General features: G+C 39.6%; 3 protein-coding genes across 18 annotated transcripts in view; 1 reads left to right on the top strand and 2 right to left on the bottom strand.

Moving 5' to 3' along the window:
* NR2C2 (nuclear receptor subfamily 2 group C member 2) overlaps positions 1-14,496 on the bottom strand; it is a 39,335-nt gene extending 24,839 nt beyond the window's left edge. For 3 of the 11 annotated variants that reach the window (XM_030282795.4, XM_072934900.1, XM_072934901.1), the window contains exons 1-5: positions 14,305-14,496; positions 10,885-10,968; positions 2,407-2,517; positions 1,355-1,555; positions 24-126 (exon numbers count right to left, since the gene is read on the bottom strand). In XM_030282795.4, coding sequence (XP_030138655.1) covers positions 24-126; positions 1,355-1,555; positions 2,407-2,517; positions 10,885-10,944 — 475 coding nt within the window. In that variant the 5' untranslated portion in view covers positions 10,945-10,968; positions 14,305-14,496. Of the gene's footprint in view, positions 1-23; positions 127-1,354; positions 1,556-2,406; positions 2,518-9,520; positions 9,621-10,884; positions 10,969-12,219; positions 13,230-13,972; positions 14,097-14,127; positions 14,148-14,304 lie in introns of those variants that run through there. The other 8 variants (XM_072934896.1, XM_072934897.1, XM_072934898.1 and 5 more) reach the window with 8 other exon arrangements.
* The window catches only part of LOC116808883 (uncharacterized), a 116,705-nt gene continuing 108,529 nt past the window's right edge, over positions 13,245-21,420 (top strand). For 2 of the 6 annotated variants that reach the window (XR_012057976.1, XR_012057977.1), the window contains exons 1-3: positions 13,245-13,771; positions 13,888-14,066; positions 14,490-14,702. Coding sequence is in view for 3 of the 6 variants with exons in the window: in XM_072934904.1 (XP_072791005.1) it covers positions 13,640-13,771; positions 13,888-14,066; positions 14,490-14,702 (524 nt within the window). In the remaining 3 variants the exon portion in view is untranslated. Of the gene's footprint in view, positions 13,772-13,887; positions 14,067-14,489; positions 14,703-14,811; positions 16,877-21,420 lie in introns of all 6 variants that reach the window. The other 4 variants (XM_072934904.1, XM_072934906.1, XR_012057978.1 and 1 more) reach the window with 3 other exon arrangements.
* FGD5 (FYVE, RhoGEF and PH domain containing 5) overlaps positions 18,755-21,420 on the bottom strand; it is an 80,077-nt gene continuing 77,411 nt past the window's right edge. The window contains exon 21 of the mRNA XM_030282774.3: positions 18,755-20,928. Coding sequence (XP_030138634.2) covers positions 20,892-20,928 — 37 coding nt within the window. The 3' untranslated portion in view covers positions 18,755-20,891. The remainder of the gene's footprint in view (positions 20,929-21,420) is intronic.

Genomic DNA, 21,420 nt, shown 5'->3' with positions numbered 1-21,420 from the left:
TACCACTTTGTATGCTTCCTTACCTGATGCTTTATCACCACAGACTACACAATATTCTACTACCTGGGGCCGCTGAACATCAGTTTTTCCTAGCAGACGTTCCACTGAAGCAGAGTCTGTCACTATCTAAAGCAAAATTCCAGAATAAAAAAATGTAATTAGCTAGATATAGAGTTAAGGAGTCTTGCCTATAGAACAAGACTGGTGTATCAGCTTGTAAAGAAGAGAGGACTGAATTTATGAATACGTATGGCATGTGGAATGAAATTAAGTAGTGTAAAATGCAATTTAATGAGAGTTCTTACTGACAATAGTGAGACTTTTGAAATAGTCATATCAAAACAAATGACAAATAAAACTGCTAGCTTTGTTTATTACAAATGTTTCCTCACTTGTGCAATCAACAGTATTTTTCCCTTCTTGCAAATACTCTCAAGCAGCTGCTATATTTTAGCCTAAAACAGTTGGCTTTTAGATGCTCTTCCCATCTATGTCTTCTCTAGCTATTAGGGATGTATGGTTCAGAGGGGATAGCCTGGAGCTCAGCTCTACCATAGAAACAGTTTAGCTTCCAAAGGCCTTGGATTCCAAAACTTCTGTTCTGAACATTCTATTTAACAAAAAAAATAAAAAAAAAAAATAAAAAAAAAAAAATTAAAAACCCAACCCCTCTGTAATGTCAGATATCCTATTTAGCATGGAAAAATGAATTTTAGAAGACTTCTATAACATTTTTAAAATATCTATGTAAAAGTTACTCTTCTTTGTGTAAATTATTCTCTATTGTAACAGTAACAAGAGACACCAGGCACTTTCTCAATTGTTTTATTCTTTTTTTTAAGACTGCTAGGAAGAAATCTGAAATTTCATGAGACACGGATTATTGTTACATCATTGGCTTTGCAAAGCTTCTGTTCATGTAGATTATGCTCAAGACACACATAAATAATAACATAACAGAGCTTTATTGCAATGTCTTGATACTGAATATAAAGTACAAACTCATGTAGATTTGCTCAGGTGAGTTGTATCTCTGTATATCAGTGAATCTTAGACTGAGAAATCCTGGCACTTCTCACAAGCAATACCTTAAAGATTCCCTTATGTCTTTGGAACCTGAACAAGAACACACAAGAAAGGATGATAAGTGCAATGGAATACATGAGGTAGGTGAAGACAGAAGGATTTATGATTGAAAAATGAAGTCTAAAATTAGTATGTCTGATCCATGTAATGAGAAAACTACTGCAAATGGTCTTAAGCAATTTAGACTTAATTTAGCAAAAACAACAACAACAACAACAAAAACACCACAACAAAGCTCCATGGTTTATCTAAATATTACTGTATTTACCTGAATTCTGCCTGGTACAATGTTGTCTGTGGTGGCAAAGATAAGCTGCTTGGCATTAGATGTCTCAGGTGCTGCCAAGATCACCTTTCCTGCACCAGTTCCATCTGGACTAGCTAAAATGAATTGTTGCTTTGGAGACACAGCTGAATCCACTGCTGTCACTATTTGAATTTTCTGACCTGTTTGCTGATCTGTCACAATCTGTAAATCATTGAAGAAATTAGTGACCACAGTAGATTTTATGTTTTAAAACCTTTCATTCCATGTCAGAATTATATCAGTGAAAAATTACAAAGAAACTCTCTCAAATTTTTCTTTATAAATGGCACTATGGAGATGTTCCCCAGTTAACATTTACCAATGCATTTTTAACCTACATATTTTATGCAAGATGTTACTCCCTAAAGTTATCAGAAAAGATGGAATCAGGCAGCCTTATTGTTTCCCATGCTGATTCTCAAGATTCTCTTATGATGGAAAGTTTCTATTTCCAATACAGTTGTCTGGTAGCATGATCTCTATTTTGCCTGGTAGAGTAACTGTATCAATGTACACTAGTATTTCATTAAAATTTATTAAGTCCTATATAATTTGCCATTGAATACATTCTGATACATTAATGATATCTTTTTATTGTCTACCAGTAACCAAGTCCCACTGTGCACCATTCCCGAAGGCCAGCTTTGTGCTAAATAGATTCATCTCCTACCAGCTCCTAAATAAGTGGGAAGAAGAATGCACTTGGAGACGATCTCAGATTTCTGTTGACAATATCTCACCCTCTGCGGTGGCCAGAGCTCAGGTGATTTGCTTGTGCAGGCAAGGTTTAACCTGTGTTAAGACTCCTCACTGGCTAACTATTATATATAGCCATCAAGTCAGCACCAATACTGAGGGAAAAAGAATTTTAGTTTTCACTAAAAATTACCCGATCTCATAAGAATTAAAGGAAGTATTCCATAGTCTTTAGCATACTTTTGTATAAAGGTAAGTACGAGGAGAAGAAAAAAAGAAAATATATGATGACAGTTGGTTAATTAATGGATTTTTACCTGAATGCGTTGTGGTGAAGATACAGAGGAGTCTGTGGAAATTATCTGGATACGCTGAGAAGGGCTGGTCATCACTGGAGATTCAGATAGCGAAGTCTGAACAGTCGGCACCTGTAAATAACATACAGAATTTTACTTCAGTGTTAAGGTATTGAGCGCTTTTAAAAATACCTATATTTATAAAAGATCAGATAGCCCTATAGTTTAGAATCTAAATTTACTGGAAAGGTTACAGTCATTTAACCAACTTGGATTGGCTTTCAATGAATTATCAGAGTATTTTCTTTTTTTGGAAATGGAATGAACTGACAAAACCAAACCACCACTACCATGACCATTCTGCTCAAATGAATCACTGAGTAAGTACTGTATAATCCTTTAGCTTACTGAAATGCAGAAATGCTTTTTTTAAACTTTTTATTATACACTTGTCTCATTTTTTTATTCTGTAAGTAAAATGTTAAGTAGTTCCCCTTTTAATAATTTTAAAGTACTTTTGAGTGACAGATTAACTTTCACACTGTTTCTGAATACTACTGTTTCTTGTCCTATTCCATATCTTTCTAGACTACCAAACTATAATGCAAATTTAGTTCTGAATACTTAGCCTGAAAAACACCCCTTGCAAAGCCATTTTCAGAGCAAAAATGTTAAATCAAACATGGATTATAACCTTTAGATTGGATATTGGGAAGAATTTCTTCCCTGGGAGGGCAGTGAGGCCCTGGCACAGGTGCCCAGAGAAGCTGTGGCTGCCCCTGGATCCCTGGAAGTGTCCAAGGCTGCACTGGATAAGGCTTGGGGCGCCCTGGGATAGAGGAAGGTGTCCCTGCCTGTGGCAGGGAGTTGGACTAGACAATATAGAAGGTCTCATCCAACCCAAACCATTCTATGAACCTGTTATCTGGAGTAACGTGTCCAAAACCAGGATGGTCACAGCTTGTTTTGATCAAATCTCTTCTAAACAATCTTGGAATTATGTCAAAATTTGCACAGCTGGACAACACGGAAGTTTCAACTTTAGCTTGCTTGGAAAAATCTTTGTTCCATATACAGAAAAGTTAATTTATGGCATAAAGAAAACCAGTTTGGATAGCAAGGAACATGGACTATAGTCTCTTTGGGGAAGCAGAGGTATTAAAATACACAAGACTTAATGAAACCATTAAGTCTTTATTTACTCCTTTATTTAGTACTTTATTTACTTTCATATTTACTCTCCTATTGCCTGTACCCTAAGTAGTTCCACATACTGTAGAAGTGTAATCTATTTTAAACATAGAATCTCCAATTTTCTTTAATACACAGGTCACAAAAGTTGCACGCTAAATGAGGACAATAGACAGGAGATATGTAGAAATAAGAGGCGTCTTCCAATAAGTTTTCAGCTGCAGAAAACAAGACACCTAGGAGAGGAAAAAGACTCCCAAAAATCCAGACTCTTAAAGGACACATTTAATTGATGATCTTTTTGTCTTCCATGCCAAATTATTAACACAGCTATTCACTCTTTAAAATATCTTAATTAGAGCAAGAAGGTCTTTTAAAACTGTTTTACAGTTGTTCAGTTGTAGAAGCCTTAGCCTTTCACTGATACATCTTCAAACCTTACACCACAATGTACTGCAGGCAGCTTGGAAAAAAAGAATAGTCTATTCTTCTATATTGTTCAAGGAAAATGACAGACAGACAGACATAAGGTAACTGCATGGAAATTCTTTAAACATTTTGGAACTGAACAGCCACATCGCTTTATGGGTTTGCAAAGTATGTTTAACCTGAATCTCTTGTGGCACAATTTGATGCCATTTCCTTTTGTCCCCCACCTGACTCCACCCCTCCAGTCAGGGAGTCATAGAGACTGAAAAGGTCCCACCTAAGCCTTCTTTTCTCTAGGTCTAACAGACCCAGCTCCTTCAGCCACTCCTCAATGACTGACTCTCCAGCTCTTTTGCTCTTTTCTGGACACAGTTCAGCCCCTAAATGTCCTTCTTGTACTGCAGGGCCCAGAACCGACCCCAAGATTTGAGGTGTGGCATAACCAGTGGCCAGTACTAAGCGACAGTCACTACCCTGTTCCTGCTGGCCATGCTGTTCTTGATCCAAGCCAGGATGCCATTGGCCTTCTTCTGGCACACCCAGCTCACATTCAGGCACTGTCGACCAGCACCTACAGGTCCTTTCCTGTTGAGTGGCTTTCCAGCCACCCTGCCCAAAGCCTGGGGTACTGTGTGGGGTTGTGGTGACCCAACAGCAGGACTCACGGCCTTGTTGAACCTGACACTGTTGGCCTTGGCCTCAATCCCCTCATCTAGATCATCCAAAACTGAGCCCTGAGGAACCCTACTAGTGACTGAATAGTGGATGTGGCACCACTCCCTACCACTCTCTGGCCCCAGTCACCCAGCCAGTTCTTAACCCCACAAAGATGCACCCATCAAGTCATGGGTTGCAGCCTCTCTGAGACAGTGCTGGGAGACTTTCAGGGTCAGCTGGTGAGACCCCAACAGTGTGAAAGTCCTTGTTCCCCTAGCCCGGCAGCCAAAGAAGAGGTCTGAAATACGTGAAGTTGAGTTTTCAAGGTTGTTTATTTCTCCTTATCTATAATATTTTCTCTCTGAACCTGCCAAAGTCTGCCTAGTACAGAAGCCATGGCAGTCTGGCGTGCCCTCTTGGCACTTTTTTATATCAAAAGTTACATACAGTCTGTTTATAACAATGCACCAATATCTAACATCTATGTTGGACAGCATGTCCCTATCCTAAACCAATAGAAAAGTGTCACCATCACAGCAAGACATGGAGGACAAGAAGAAGGAGAAAAAGGCTAGGACACGCCCAGATTCCTCCATCTTGTACCCCTGAATTACATTCTAAAAACCCCAAAATTCTAGTTTTCCACCCTGCGTTAATTCCTCCATTACACTACTCAAACCCTTGTGGCTTGTAATTCCTCACATAGAGTTGGCAGCCTCTGCTACGGGCTAAAATCGAAATCACAGGTGTTTTTGACTTCTTGTCAGGGTCTCGAGACCTCCAGGGCAGCCAGAGGGATGTCCTGGAATCCGACAGGAGACAGCATCAAAGGCTTTGCTGAAATACAGGTAGGCACATCCACAGCCTTTACTTCATCCATGAGGTGGGCCACCTAACCATAAAACGAGATCAGGTTGGTCAGGCAGGACCTGCCTTTCCTAAACCCATGCTAGCTAGGCCTGATTCCCTGGTCCTGTGCATGCCATGTGATCTCACTCTGGAAAATTAATATAAAATTAGCACAATTGAAAGGAAAATACATTCGATTTCCTATAGAGCATCTTTAGCTTTAAAAATTAATTCCACACCAAAACATTTTTATGAGGCTCAAGTGAAAGCTGACAAATGGGTGAAAACAGAAAATATTTTTATGATTTTCAAAAGTTAAATTTGTTAGCTATGGTACGTGAAATCTTGAGAGTGTGACCATGTACTTGACAGGTTTTACAACAATAAACTTACTAACAATAAACAACAAAATCCAGTGGACTTCCATTACAAAAGCTTCTGCAGCAAATGAATAACTTATTTGTTAGCATTGGTATTTTCTTCTGATTTCAAGGACTCCATAGCAAAGAAATATGGTCACTATTAAAATTAAGCACTTGACAGAAAATATAATAGTATATATTGTACATCTCTCTAAAAACTCTATACTTAATTACCTAAGGGAGTGTATTTACAGCAGGGGTACACCATAAATGTTAGGTCAACTAACTGTGATCTAGTGTAGAAGAAAGTAGTACTTGTATCTAGAATGTAATTGCTTGGGCTCTCAAACAAGTAAGTACCACTAGCAATAATTTCATATGTTGAAGTTTATAGAAATTAATAATGATTTAAGTGACATAGAAAATCTACACAAAGCTCAAGAAATACAAAAATACAGTTAAATACATATGCATCTACGTTTTTCATCATTAAACTAAAAACAAGTATTTGGCAATTAGGTGCATTTTGAAAGCTAGCAAAATTAAAGTCGGTTTCTTCTGTTTAAATTATTATAATTTTCCCCTTTTAAAACATAAATATATATAATTGCATATATACATTATTTTTTCTACTTTTTCAGTTTCTAAATTTTAGATGAAATATTAAAATTCCAGTAGATGGGTGTATATATATAAAATAAATATGTATATATAAAATCCGTAGTTTGAAGCTAAGTTTCTCCAAGCATTTCATTATTTTATGTCATAAGAAATAAATAAGATTTCTTCATAGGCATATAGCCATGTTTGTACAGTAATTTACTTATTTGCCCATCATGTACACATTCATCTATGTGTGTTTGTATGAGCATATATACATATATAATAAATATTTGTCCTAAACAAATTTTCAATGCTTTCTGTAGCTTATTTCCCCCTACCACACTGATTAAAAAAGCAGTATTTCAGAAATAAATTGAAGGAATAATCCATTGGCCACATAGAGAGAAATTTTTAAAGCCTCTACCGTTTTCTAACTTAAGCGGAAAAACATTTTCTATATTCACTCCAGTAAAAGCCGAAGTAATTGTATTGCTTGAATACATCATGTGTAAATCAATTTCAGAGGCAATAATTTATATTCTCTTTCCTATATTAATTAAAGCATAATTAAGCAATCACAGACCAAAAGTTTTTAACTGCACGCATAAAACAAATGAAGAATTTAAATGAAAAATATGGTACCAAGTTTTACACCTGCAACTCAAATTAAATCAGAAAGACTTATTTGTCCATAGATATTTTTTTAATTAGTATTTTTGCTACTAAATTAATAATAGGCTTTTACCAAAAAAAATGTATATCCAAATATATTTCTTTCACAGGCCAAAGACACATCTAAAAAAAGTTTCAATTATTCTACGTGGAATTAACTCTCCTGACCACTCCCAAGAGGTCCTTTGTAGGATGGCAGATAAAAGTCAAATTCACCACTAGAAGAACTCTAGTTTAACTGCCCTAATAAGATGCCAGTGCAAGATCTTGTTTTTGTAGCACATAAAAAGGCAACAATCACAGAAGAAACTGCACATCTGCATGCTAAGGAAAATCTCAGACCACCTCTTATGTAACACCCCACACTTCTATTACACCAGCAGCTATGCCACATCTGGCAACAGTCTTCAGTTCAAATGCTGCCAAACTGCCTAAAAAACCAGACACGATCTCCTAACTCACATTTGCACGTTCTCTGAGATACTTCAGGTCTTTTACTGTTAACAGGAACTTGAGAAAAGCTGTATTTGAACCAAAAATTGTTTGAGAAGACTTTGCATCAAAACTCCACTTTGAAGAATCATCAGAAATTAGCAAGTGGCCAATGATAGAAATAAAATATTACATATAAAAGGTCTTATGTCACACTTCATTAAATCTTAAAACAAAGTAAAAACTTGTTCCGTCAGAACAACAGTGTTTCCACTCTCCTTTTCCAGCACACAGGCTTCATCTGGACCAAAATCTGAACTGCAGAACTATTTATGATGTTACATGTCAGAGATGTCTGAAGAGGGTCAAAAAAATATTTTATGTGACAAGGATATCCAGTATTTTTTGACCTCCATGGGAAAACATGCTTTCCAAAAGGCTCCAGACTTTGATGGTTTCCTATCAGGACACTGAGGGAACTGAAAGCAACTGAAAATTCTCCAGCAATGCAGCTGCTATAAGCAAGATCGAGGAAGCACAGGGCTCAACAGTCACCTCATGTGACTCTCTCCCTGTAGCCTCTGACAGGAAAAAGGATGCACTGGGAATAGTTTATGGCTGCCAGGGAGATGGCCAAGGACAGTTTTAGCAACTACTAAAAATGATTCCTGTTTACACCAGAGCTGCTGTTGGAAAGATGAAATAGCCCTTATTTCTACCACCACCACACCTTCCCTCCCCTTCCTCCCCCACCCCACCCACAACAGCTCTGTTTAAAAATTTTTTAAATTCTGCATTAAAATTACAGGTACTACACATGGAATGCACCTCCACTTTAAAAACAAACATTTTTCTTAAACAGTATTTAAGTCAGATCTAAGCTGGTACTGCACCTAGGCCACTTGCATATTGCACAGTGACAGTACTAAATAAATGCTTGAGAAAAGCAGCATTACTTATTTTTGTATTAAGGCATAAGTATTTTTCCTGCTTTTTAAGAGCTGCTCAGGATGAGAAGAAACTGCTGAAATTCCCTCCGAATCCTCTAGCTGCACTCTGTTCTTCAGTTTCGTGAACTGTAAGTAATGGCAACTTCAAACACTAAAAATGGAACTCTCGTCCAATCTGTTCAGGAATGCACAATTGGAAAAAAATTTAATCAAGCGACACTATATAATGCAGAAGCAATCAAAAGCAGTGAAACAATTTGAAACCATTACAAGAACAATTTTTAAAAGTCCTAAACATAGAATAAGTACAAAAATACATGCAACACTGGAGCACACTCAGCAACTTCCGTGAAACATTCAGTTTCATAAAAAAGCTGATGAACTATTGCTCAAGAAAGAGAAACAATGTATCCTACTTGCATGACAGTCTCATTTGGTGCTTGGCATCGCAGTTCTCAATAAACTCATGCACTACATATGTGGCAGTTATATTGAAAAAGCGATACCAATATAGGTAAAGCTGCTAATATTTGCATTAGGTCATCCGGTTGCAACTTGTCTCTCACAGTTCATAACCTGAAATTCAATGCATCATCAATGACCCCCTTCTTCCATTTAATTTTCATCAATTAAAAATATGATAGTCCGAAAGTCTCATTTTCTAAAGCCAGTGCCAAGTTTGATTCTACATTTTCTCTAATATATGGCGAGTACAAATATAGAATTTTAGCATATTTAAAGAAAACTAGTTATGTATTTACCTGTATTGAAAACTATCTGACAGAAAACACAAATAGCAGGCAGCCAGCCATTCATACAGAAATGATTCAGTATTAACATGGTCATAGTATTAATGAATTCCTAACGAGATAATGCTGCTTACAACTGGTTTTCCATGAACAACGTTTTCATGGTGTTACACAGTGGACAGGCATATCATTTAAGCAGCGGCTGAATACTATAAAGAGATGAAGCCCTCTATTTACCCACCGGCCAGGAAGAAATCACAGAGCTTCATACACTCTTGAGATGGAGCGATCTCTCCAGTGGCATGATACAACCATCACACTATGTTACCACGGTGCATTTCCTGCACGAGGAATTACAAATGTCATATATTTTATGTGCTTGAGATGTTATTACAGCACCCAATCTCTACCAAAATAAAGTTTGTTGGTATTTCCATTACAAGTTTCTCTTTCCAAATATATTTGGAAATGTTTTTTAAAAATGCATCTTACCAAATTTATACCTGGTACAGAAAACTAGAGTGAAAGATCTCTTGTTGGTTTTCACTGTGAAACTTAGGAAGTTTTTTGAAACTATTCCATAGATGTTAATTCCAGGACACTCACTAGGCCATTTTCCATGCTAAAAAGAATGAAATTTCTTCTTTAAAAATGTACTTCTAAGTAGGGAATCTCAAATCCACTTCTAAAAACAGAATTAAACTTATGTTTTCTACTTATATAGGACAACTTTTTGAAATAAAAAATATTTTTAATATACAGTTGTAATCTTAGCTCAATAGGTAAAAGAAAACTCCAAACTAATGTCTGAAAAGTAGCCTCTTCTACAGAGGTCTCTCAGCCCACTTGCCCTTTATTATTTATTAAATCCCTTAATTACGTAACCATACGAAAAATCACAGTAAACTTCAAGGATACTAAACCAAGTAATTTTAATCAGACAAAAGATCTAGTTTATTTCTTGACTGAAGTTTGCATAGTGAGGGAGATAAATTATTTTCTATGGCCATGAACACTTGTAGTTTGTGTTTATGAGTTGATTTAAACTTTTTAGCTGTTGAGCATCCAAGCTTCAATGGATATGCATCAAGACATCACTTAATATCCCTTTAAGTAGGTTTTGTGTTTTTTTTCTTTAAGTGTAGGCACAAAATATAACAACTGATTTAAGGTAACCAGCTTGCTGTAAATTCACTATAGCGCATAAGTAAAACAGGTAACTTCAAATACTGTCATGGATCTAGATTACAATTCCTATTAGGTGCAGAAGCTTTCCATGTCCCAAATGGTCAATCTAATGATTAAATTACAAGAAATTTTGCTGTATTAAGTTTTTAAACAATTCATAATACAGCCAAGTTTCTCTATAGCTCATGTTGAACTTTCTACTTGCATTCTTCATATGGGGACCACCAGAACAAAGTAGGGTGAACAAAATGTGTCCCAATTGCACTGGTTTCATGCTTGTCCCCAGGTATAAAGCAGCACTTTTCTTTAAAGATCTTCTGTTCCATTTATGCTTAATTGTAAACAGCGTGACTCCCTAATAAGTTTTTAATTTCAAAATCTCATATACCAACTCTTGTGATATCATCTGTCACTCACCTCAGCCACCTGCTGAGTCTCCACTACCTGCTGAGCCAGCACCTCCATATTGGTTGCCATGGTGAAACAAGACCATTAGAGAACCTGTTTGGAAAGATGCCAGCAACTTCCATCAGGCACAAAAGTTTGGGATCTTTCTTAGTATTAAAGAAAGCTCTGCTACGACTTTTTGAAAATTTACAATTCTGCTTGAAATATCTGGCAAATAAGAGAAGATGCCATTGATGTGTGTGTGTGCACATATACATACACACACATATACATATATGGGACATGCACGCTGGAACCATGCTGTTCAAACTGCTGAGGTACAGTTGTTCTTTTACTTTATTAAGCCTCTAATATACTCTTTCCACTCTGTTATTTAAGCTGTAAAAAAGAGATGTTAATTTCATAAATGAGAAAGGACTAATTTCAAAGTCAAGTACTAATGCAGTTTGTAAAATTCATAGATCTCAAAGTCACTTTCCTCAGCTCAGGCAGGAGATGCCTTGCCACATGCTGAATCAGGGAGCAGCAAGCTAAGAATGCTGTTTGGCATAGAATTTGAGTTGTTCCATCAAACCACCACGTTCATCCATATTCTTAAGAGTAATCTTACACAATAAGGGAAATAAACAGTTACATCTAAAATGTATCTTCCATTATTTAAACTATTTCTTTATTATAATGTGATACTATTATCACAATGAGAAGAAAATACTGCAGAATCATTTTATCCTATTCCAAGTAACTCCACCTTCAACTTTAGGGGTTAAAAAATTACAAAGAAATAAAAGACAAAGAAACAATTAAAAACCACTTCCAATGTATTTTTAATTATCATTATTAGGGGTATATTTCTTCAAAGTTAAATTTAATTAAGATTTTCAATTAATGAATTAAGTTTTTAATTGTGACTTGCTAATTACAGGGCTAGATTTCAGATTCTGATCCAAGTATAGGTAATCAAAAGTCATTCCTGAATGCTGGCTCATTTGATGTTTCATTGGAAACCTCCTTAAAATTGCAAAGCAGTCATTTAATATAAATTTTAAAAATAAAACAAACAATAGCAACACAGGTAACAGAAAAATGTATGCATGACTCTACCACTCATTCAAATGTAACTTTTACAAAGTTAACATTGTTAAATATGTCAAAACTCGTTACGTTAAATGGATTCCCTTATATTGCGACAAATGTGAAAGTAATTTTGTATATGTCAAGTAAAGATTATTTGTAATAATGCATAATCAAACTTGAGACATCCACATGGAATTTGTATTTACGCTAGGTTCTCCTACAGCTTGTCATTATTTTATTGAAGTATTGCACTTGATTAAGACTACGAACCATTTCCACCAAACTCAGCTTATGGATGGTTTCTTAGTTGTTCAATGGTTCCTTTTCAGTGTTTCCTCTTATTTTTTTTAATATTCAGCAAGAAGCACAAGAAGCATAATCATATGCTCATAATATGCTTTCTTAGCGCTTTATGAGAGAAGCCCTTCAGATGAGATACTTTGTTCATAACAGTACCTTTCCGAGACACAAAACAAAAGTGTTTGCAGTAAAGTGAGTCTGACAGATGTGCTATTGTTGGTGTTACCACCAAGGCTTTTTGTACTTTCAACCTTCATAGAAGAACCTTAAGCTGAAGCTATCTGATCAAATCCAGCTTTGAGCACAGAGACTATATACAGCCACAAAAAGCTTCTTAATGGTGTCAGTTCTCAGAAGGCAAAATCAGCTTCCTAGCAAAAGCCCCGAGCAACAGTTTGTAAGGCAGCCACAACAAAAACCCCCAAACCAACACAAGGGGTGAAATTTGAAAAACTAGGAAGAGGCACCTTGAGCACCAGGAAATTATTTTCAGCATAACAGGGTGGCAGCCAGCTCAGTATACGCTGTCCAAAACACAGTGTGAAATCACTAATGTTTCCCTAAGCTGCAGTGCAACCTCAGAAGCAAGTCATAAATTCTACTTGAGAGGTTCTAAGGGTATGGCCCTACTGACAAGACACGGCAAAAGGCCGCATTCAAACTTAGTGAAATTTGTTCCTTTGTCTTAATGAAACGAGGTTCTTTACGCTGTGAGTCCGACTCGGCTACACCGAGCGGCCTCCAGCAGGCTGCCATCGGCAGGACGGGCGAGAAGCGGGTACAGCCCTGTCGGCAGTCTCCCGCATATTGTCCCGGCGGCAGGAAGCCGGCCCACACCCAGACACCGCCGGCCGCCGGCCCACAGCCCGACACCGCCGGCCGCCGGCCCACAGCCCGACACCGCCGGCCGCCGGCCCACAGCCCGACACCGCCGGCCGCCGGCCCACAGCCCGACACCGCCGGCCGCCGGCCCACAGCCCGACACCGCCGGCCGCCGGCCCACAGCCCGACACCGCCGGCCGCCGGCCCACAGCCCGACACCGCCGGCCGCCGGCCCACAGCCCGACACCGCCGGCCGAGCAGGAGCACCGCGAGCGGCGCCGCCAGCGCTCCGACCCCGGCCAGGCCGCGCCGGGCCTGCCGCGCCCCCATTGGCTGAGCCGCGCGCCCGCACTCTCATTGGCTACGCCACGCCCCATCCGCCGCTGAAGAGCCTTCGGCAGCTCCCCGCCGCGCGTCGCCGAGCCACGCCCCCGGCCCGACCAATGACCTCAGGACAGGCGCAGCGCTCCCCCGCAGATCGCCCATTGGCCGAGCCACCCGCTTGTAACAGCGGCGGTACCGCCCCTCGAGCAGCGGGAGAGCCCCCCGGGGATTCACTGAGCACAAGATGGCGGTGCTGGCCGCCCGCCAGAGCCCAGGCGGGGCTGCTGCCGCCGCCATTAGGCCCCTTCCCTTCCCCTCCGGTACAGCTTTGTATCTGCCTAGAGGAGGCCCAGGCATGGCAGTGTGGAAGCGGCCGGTAAGATGGCGGCGGTTTCAGCCCCGTATGCAAAGTACCCGCCGCCCCCTCCCCTCCGCCCTCCCGGTGGCAAAGGTAAAAGGGTCGGGTTCAAGCCGCCGCCTCCGCCCGCTCAGACTCCATCTTCTGCCTCTGTGTGTCCCGCGCTCGTCATCGCCGCGACCATCGCCCTACACCCCTTGGACAGCAGACTTTGCTCACCGCGACCGGACCAGCCCCGACCTCAGCCGGCCCACGCTGCAACCAGCGGCTCCGGCACCAGACTGCCCGCCGATCGACCCAGCACGCCACAGTGGTCGTTTCCTCTCTTTCCAGGAGCTGTAGACCAGGCCAGACCACGGCTGGTGTTCGCTTACCAGACAAATACCGGAGCCGTGCAATCCCCCTCCCCTAAACCCACCGTCACCCCACCCCTCCCCTCGCGGGGGTGTCCAGAGTAGGGCCCGCTGCCGCCTCCCCGCGCCCCCTCCCTCGTCCTGGCCCCCACGAGACAAACCCACCAGGCCGCTTCAATTTTAAAAAATGTTTTTTACCTCAGGAATGGGCGCCAAAGGTGCAGTGGCGGTGACCCGACCGGGCCCGGGCAGGCCGGTGCCCAGCAGCGGCCCTCCCTCCCCCCGCGGGGGCTGTAAGGGGCTGTGGGGCCCGCGGAGGGGAGGGGGCCGGGGCTGTGTTGGGGTCGGGGGTGTTTTGTTATGTGTGCCGTGCCCTGTGACAGGTCAGAGTTCGTGACCCCACCGCCGCCGCCCGGTAGCGCGTTCCCGCTTCCTCTTCCAGCGCCAGCCCGGCCGCGGCCCCTCCATCCCCCGCGGGGCGGGGCCGGCGACGGGGAGGGGCTACCGGGCTACCTGGGCCCTTCGAGCCCTGCACCGCTCCGGCCGGGCCGGGGAAGTGCCGGGAGGAACCTGGCCTCCGGGGCAGCGAGGGGAAGGTACGTTCACCGCCTTTGTTCCTCTCGCTCGGGAGGCTCCTCAGGAGCTGGAAGCTCGAGGTTGGGTTGGCGGTGGCTGTCCAGTGCGCTGATGGTATTGATATTACAGGTGTACCTTGGTTCTCGCTGACGATGCAATCAAAGGTGGGCTCACAGTAGAGCAAGCTCTCACAAACGCCACCGCCAGACTGTCGAGTTTTTATTTAATTTTGTAAATTGAATGTCATTGATTAGGGCTTTTACGGCAAAGCTTGCTGTGAGGTATGTTGTGCCTTCAAATGCACAATGATAGGCACGAAACAGGTTTGGGTGTAGCTGAGGTGGTGTAGGAGTTTACCACCTTTCAGTGCCTGTCTTCTCACAGGCTAACAGATGTTCACCCCTTGTCATAACTAGCTATTTCTTAACCTACTCTCATCAAAATGTTCGTAATGCTTCTAGTAGGTTTCCCTTGAGTCTAATAATTTTTACCAAAGCTAATTTAAGAAGTAGTTCGATTAATAAGATAATGCCTAAAACAAAACATGGAAGAGCTACCAGTTGAATGCAGCAATCACAGAAACGAGGTGTTGTTGACTTAATAGTTAGACAGTCAGTATGATGGTTTTTTTTGTTGTTTTTTTTTTTTTTTTTTTTTGGAAGGTTGTAGTTTTTTTCTTAGAAATGGCTCCCTGAGGTTAAGGGTATGATTAATGTTCTAGACCTACGAATTACAGTCTTACTTTCAAGAACAAGAATTATTAAAGCATGTGATGTGCAGATGTGTTTGCAATACACAAATAAAGGAAAATGCTTCAAAAATGTCTTAATTGTGGGTGGTCACTACTGTAGTGCAAAATACATGAAGAATTTTCAAATTCTCAAAATATGGACATGTGCATACCTTTAGAAGCAGATTTTTCTTTTAACTTCATAAAATATACTATGTGACTGAATGAAAGGAAAAATGGAAAATGCTAAAGCTAAGTATGAATGGCTGCTTCCCCCCGCAGTGTTTCCTGATGGGCAAGTTGAGGAAAGGTTTAGAAGGCAGGAGGGTTTGTCTCCTCCATCTTCCTTGTTTCTGCAACCAGGAGGAAGTTTTGCAGCAGTTTTACTCTGAGCTCTGGTGGAGAGCAATCATACTTGCTGTACAGCTCCACCGCTGAAGAAAGCTGCATTAACATTGTGACAAATTTCACTGTGGTTTTTGCAACAATTTCAATGAAGTTTAGAGCTACCGTGTATGCCCTTGACTTATTAAATAAGCGAGATTGTATTAGATAATGCTGAAATTTGCTAAATTTAATATCCACAGCTATATAAAGGAGTGTTAGTAAAAACTGCTTTTTTGCCTTAGCTATGACTGAAGAGAAATTAATAGAATATGCCACAGATGAAAAACATCAAAGAGAACTGAGATTACAAGTCAAGGTTAATAAGTAGACTGGCAACAAAGAAAATAGTTATATTTATCTATCACACTGTGGTGAGCTGACTGTGGATTGCAGCCACATGATAACCCAGTCACTCACTTTCCCCTCCTCTTCTCTAGCAGGATGGGGAGAAAAATGACATGAAAAAGCACATAGGTCAAGATAAAGACAGAGCAATCAACAATTACTGTCGTGGGCAAAGCAGACTTGGGGGAAATGTATCTAACTGCCAGTTAAAATGGATGTGGATGGTGAGGAAGCCAAAAATTAAAATACCACCTTCTGTAGCCACCGCTTTCTGCCAAGTGTAATTTCACCCCCTCTCCCATCCAGCCCTCAGGGGATGGGGGATTCCAGCCGGCACACATCAGCTCCTGCTTGCCCTTCTGCTCCTCATGGAGGGCTCCTGTCCTCATCCCGCAGGTCCTGCCGGGAGGGCGAGCTGCACCGAGAGCTGCCCTCCTGAGGGCTGCTCTCCCCGGGGAGCACGGGTTGGCCCGAGGGGGCCTCTCCTCAGGCCGCAGTTCCTGCCTGGAAGGAGTGAATTGCTCACAGCCTTAGCTGAGAAACGATTTAAGTGGTGGTCAGTTTCAAACGCACCTGCTGCTAAGTACGTTGTAGCTCCTCCCATTAATTAGGATAGTTGCCTTAGAAGAAAAAAATATACTACAAAGCTGCCGCACAAAAAGAGAAGGAAAGAGACGCTGTGGATATTATTCCCTGCCCAGGAGAACAGACTAAATTCCCTACGGAATAGAGGTAAGATGTGCATTACTTGCAGGGAGGGAACGAGGCTCTAGGCATGGAAGGAGAGGACCTCTACAATGAATGTGTGGGCTGCAAGAGGCCAAAGCTCTCTCTCTGGCCATGGTGGTGGAAGTGAAATTACATAATGGACTAAGAGGGATCAAAACTTGGGGCATGCCAAGTAGTATAAAATACAGATAGGGATTGAGGTTATTCATGTGTTTTGAATATGTGGGATAAATAGTACTGTAGAGCTCAGTTGTTTGGGGTTCTTTTAAGTTCTACTTTCAGTTGTTGCTTTCCAGAATATTTTCTGGAACTTCCAAGGTAAATTGTCAGAGCCGAGCCAATACTTAGTATGGAAGAAATCAACCATTACAAGTGACTGACAAGGTTTTAATAGAACTGTTTGGTATTGTTAATGCCACATTCAATTTAAATCTCCCTTTTAAGTGTTACCAGATGATTTTTAAAGTATGAGTCCTCATGCCTTTCATTTGGGTTTGTACATGGCTGGGCAGTGCAGAGGAAAGCTGGTGCTGTCCATCAAGTGGGAGGTTTGCCCTCATTTCTCCATGTTTGTCTCTTAGTAAAAGTGAGTTTGCTGTCTGCTGTAGGTTTTGTTGACTGCAGAAAAATATCACTACATAAAATTATTAAGGTTGGGAAAGACCTTCATGATCATCAAGTTCTACCTTTCACCTCATACCACAATTCCCTGGAGTCTGGAAACTTTCTTGTCAAAATTTGATGAAAAGTGATGTTACAGTGTTACCTAGGCTGAAGAATCACACTGCTTTTATTACACAGAAGTTTGTATGTTATGTTCCTAAGTTACTTGTGAAGTTAGACTAGTGTTTTTTCCCTCAGTATTTAAAGGAATACATTTTCTCCTCACTGAATATTGTCTCTTTCTTTCACCTTCACAAGCAGGGATATTCAAGTACTGTTGTTACAGCCAACATAGTTTTTACTGCTTTTGTATCAAAGCAGCATGCAAATAGGAAAGCCTTATTGATATTCATAGCTGTGTGGTAAAAGCAGCAGAGAACTAACTCAGAAAGGGTAGCAGTCCAAGGTCTTGACGAGCAGTGCTTGTGTGAGTGGTATAGTCTGTCTCCAAATGACTGGTACTTTGATTTGGAAGAAAAAATTAACAACTGTTTAAAAAACAGATTTTAATTAGGTGTATACCATAACACAGGTCTAAATATTATTTGCAAATAATAACTAATAAACTTAATGCTTTTTAATAAATCAATTAAACAGAAAAACTCTGAAACAATATATGGGAGAAGCTTGATCCCAGGTGTTGGCTGAGCAGCTTGAAACTCATGGCTTGCTACTAAATTTTTTTATCATATTTGTGAAGACATGGAACAAAATTTTTGTTTTGAAGGAGTAATACTAGCTAGAAATTAGTAAGAAAAAGCTGGGTAAGTAAATGTCAACTGAGTGTGTACCTCTATTTGAATGTTATCATTTTCTAAAAGGTGATTACTGGGTTAACTCTGAAATAAATATTTCTGTCTCTGATGCTTAGCTTTACTCAGATTTAGTTAACAGCAGGACTGAAATTGTGAGGACATTTTCTTTTTTTTTTTTTTTCTCTTTATGCTGCATTGAGACCATTTGTACCTGTAACTGAAGTCAAGATGAAGTAAAGCAGATAGGGTTTATAGAAGATAAATCAGTGTGATTGAAGCACATCATCATACCAATGCGGTCTAAATCCTGTTTGTACCAGAAGGCTTCCAGTACCATCTTCTGATGCTTTTCCTTATTTGTCAGAGAACTGCTTAACAGGCAAGTGTCTCTAACAGTAACTGGAACTGCGAAGTTGGAGTCAAAGGTAGTAATGGTGTAAAGGAAAAGCCTGTAGAACTGCAGTTATGTTTTGCTCTTTTATTTCTCTACATTACTTAAAATAATGTTTAATAGCACTGTATCTTATTTTTTACAACAAAATATTTTCATATTCATTTCCTGCTTCTAACTGAAAGCTCTATACAATAGTCACTACATGTCAGCACCTAAATCTTCATAATATTGTCGTTCTGTAATGCAGTTTTGTTTTGTTTCAGACCACGGTTAGAGATCTTACTCTGTATTCAATGTTGTCTTATTTTTCTTGTCAGTGCAAAATGTTTTCAAGGGGAGATAAACATTTACAGTGTATTGGTAGCAAGGCTATGGCTCTTACATGAAATAAAGTTAAGCTTGCTTGCTGTTCATCCATTAACTAAAGAATACAGAAGTTTTATTTTTCTCATTCTTGGTTTCTGTTTGCACATGATAATATATGCTTAATGGAATGGTCAGACTCAGATGTATCAAAAAAACCCCAAAAATGACCTTTGTATTTAGTGCTAGATGTATATTTGTTTCTCTAAACTTGTTTATCCAGGTGATAAACTGATCTACCTTACCATTTGGATGTATATTGTAGACCTTTAAAATATGGACAATTCTAAAAAATTTGTTAGGGTCAAAAATTCAGATCTCCATTAAGTTCCTTGAAAAAAGTGAAAAATAAAAGTAATAAAAATTCCCACCAATATAATTTAATGTAAGTAAATTCTTGAGCATGTTATTTTTATACAAAGATATATTTTAATCGTAGATGTCATTCTGTTCCTCAGTTAAATATTATGACTGAGGACAAAACCACTGTGTTGCAATGATTAGAACATCACTTCTCAGTCATCTTTATAAAAACTCCCACCCAAAACATTAAAATACCCCACCACAACAACAATAACCAAAACAAGAAAACCAAACCAAACAAACAAGAAAAACAAAACAAACCCCACCCAAAACAAAAATGAAAACAAAAAACAACCCACACAACAACAACAACCAAAAAAACCCCCAACAAATCCAAACCAAACAAAAAACCCCACCCCCAAACTCCAGAGATCTATATCCTCAGCTGATGTAAAGCACCACAGCAGTCTGACATAGGACAGGTGTGGCCACAGGAGTTCCAAGTGACTCCAGCAGAGCAGGTTTAGAAAAGTGCATTTCAGTCCACTCACCATATTTCAAATGATGTACTGGTTATGTGGATTAAACTTTTGATGACATTTTTCATAACAAGAACCACAGAAACAACAGGAATTTTGAAATTAAAGATACAGTATTTAAATAGATAATAAAAATCTTAACACTGCTAGGTAGATGTGTTAAATAAAAACTGTCTGTAGTTTTATAATAAATTAAAAATAACCTTTGAGTTTGAGTCTGAAGTATTTAGAGAGACATAATTCAGCATCTGGATCTGTAGAGCTACTTGAGTGCATTTCAAAGTACTGCAGTGATACAAAACGAAACCTTTAACATAAATTATACGTTGATTTGTGTAAAATTATAATTGATAGTAAGTAACTATGTTGGATCGTGGTCAGTGAAGTGTTGGTAAACCAGGTAAATTGAAGGTGTTTTTACTTCATTTTCTGTGGAAGCAATTTAGCATACGTGGGGCATAATTTCATGGTGGCACCTGTTGATGGATGAGTAATAAATCAGGCCACAGAACTCCTTAGAAACATCAAATAATGAAGCTGTAGTTCAATAAAAAATGATAAAGTGCTTTAAATGATAATTTGTTGTTTACTGCATTGTTTCTCATGTCACAGTAGACATCAAAACCAACCCAATGAAATATGATAGTAGTCTGGAATAAGTAAAACTGAGTCTATTACTTACTATAGTCAATATTTCCATGTATTTTCTGTTCTTGACGTTAGACTTAGGTTACTGTGGGATCAGAAGAGAAGCTTATAGTACAGGCTGAACTTGCACAGACATAAAGATCACCATAAATAATCTCTTATCTTGAAATTTTCATTTGCAACAATGTGTATGTAAGAAGGAGGAAGAAAAAGAGCAAGCTGGAAACAGTTCAGATCCAGTGTGTGTGGCCAGTGGGCCTGAAATACACTGTTCAGTTTTCTAAATCAGAAGAGGGTTGCTGGAAATGTGTAGAAATCTGAGAATTTATTCCAAGTTCATTGAGTGAAAGCTGCTATAATATGGATGCTTCTTCCATGGCTTCAATCCACCTAAAAAGTAGGGGAAAGAAAAATGGTACATATAATTTTTTTTTTTTATTTTAAGAAAAATAAATACTTCAAGAACATAAAACATGAAGAAGACTGTATTTTCCAACCCAGCTCTAATGAGGAACAATAGTTCTGTGATTAAAGCAGGGAGCTGTGTACTGGGACTCTTGCTTTCTAGTACAATCTTGACCAGTAGTTTATTGTAAAATCTCGAAGATAGTGCTTTCTTAGAATAGGAAAGATGAATCTGGTGAAGTATGATTTAAAGCAACAAAACCTCCTATAAATACTTATTTCTTTTTCTGTGTGTCTTGGGGTGCTGGATTTTTATTACAAATTTTGTGACTCTTATTATGTGTAAGCAGTAACATTAGAATGGGAAATCCAAACAATCATTTGTTGATGAGAAAACTAAGAAATGGATAAATTTAGCATGCAAACTAGAAGTTTTTCTACAGTAATCACCTTTGACAGACTTCTAGCTATGACCTT

The sequence above is a fragment of the Taeniopygia guttata genome, chromosome 12 (assembly GCF_048771995.1).
Source record: "Taeniopygia guttata chromosome 12, bTaeGut7.mat, whole genome shotgun sequence".
NCBI lineage: Eukaryota > Metazoa > Chordata > Aves > Passeriformes > Estrildidae > Taeniopygia > Taeniopygia guttata.
The sequence above is the reverse complement of the archived record's forward strand: the minus strand, read 5'-3'. Positions and strand labels throughout refer to the sequence as shown.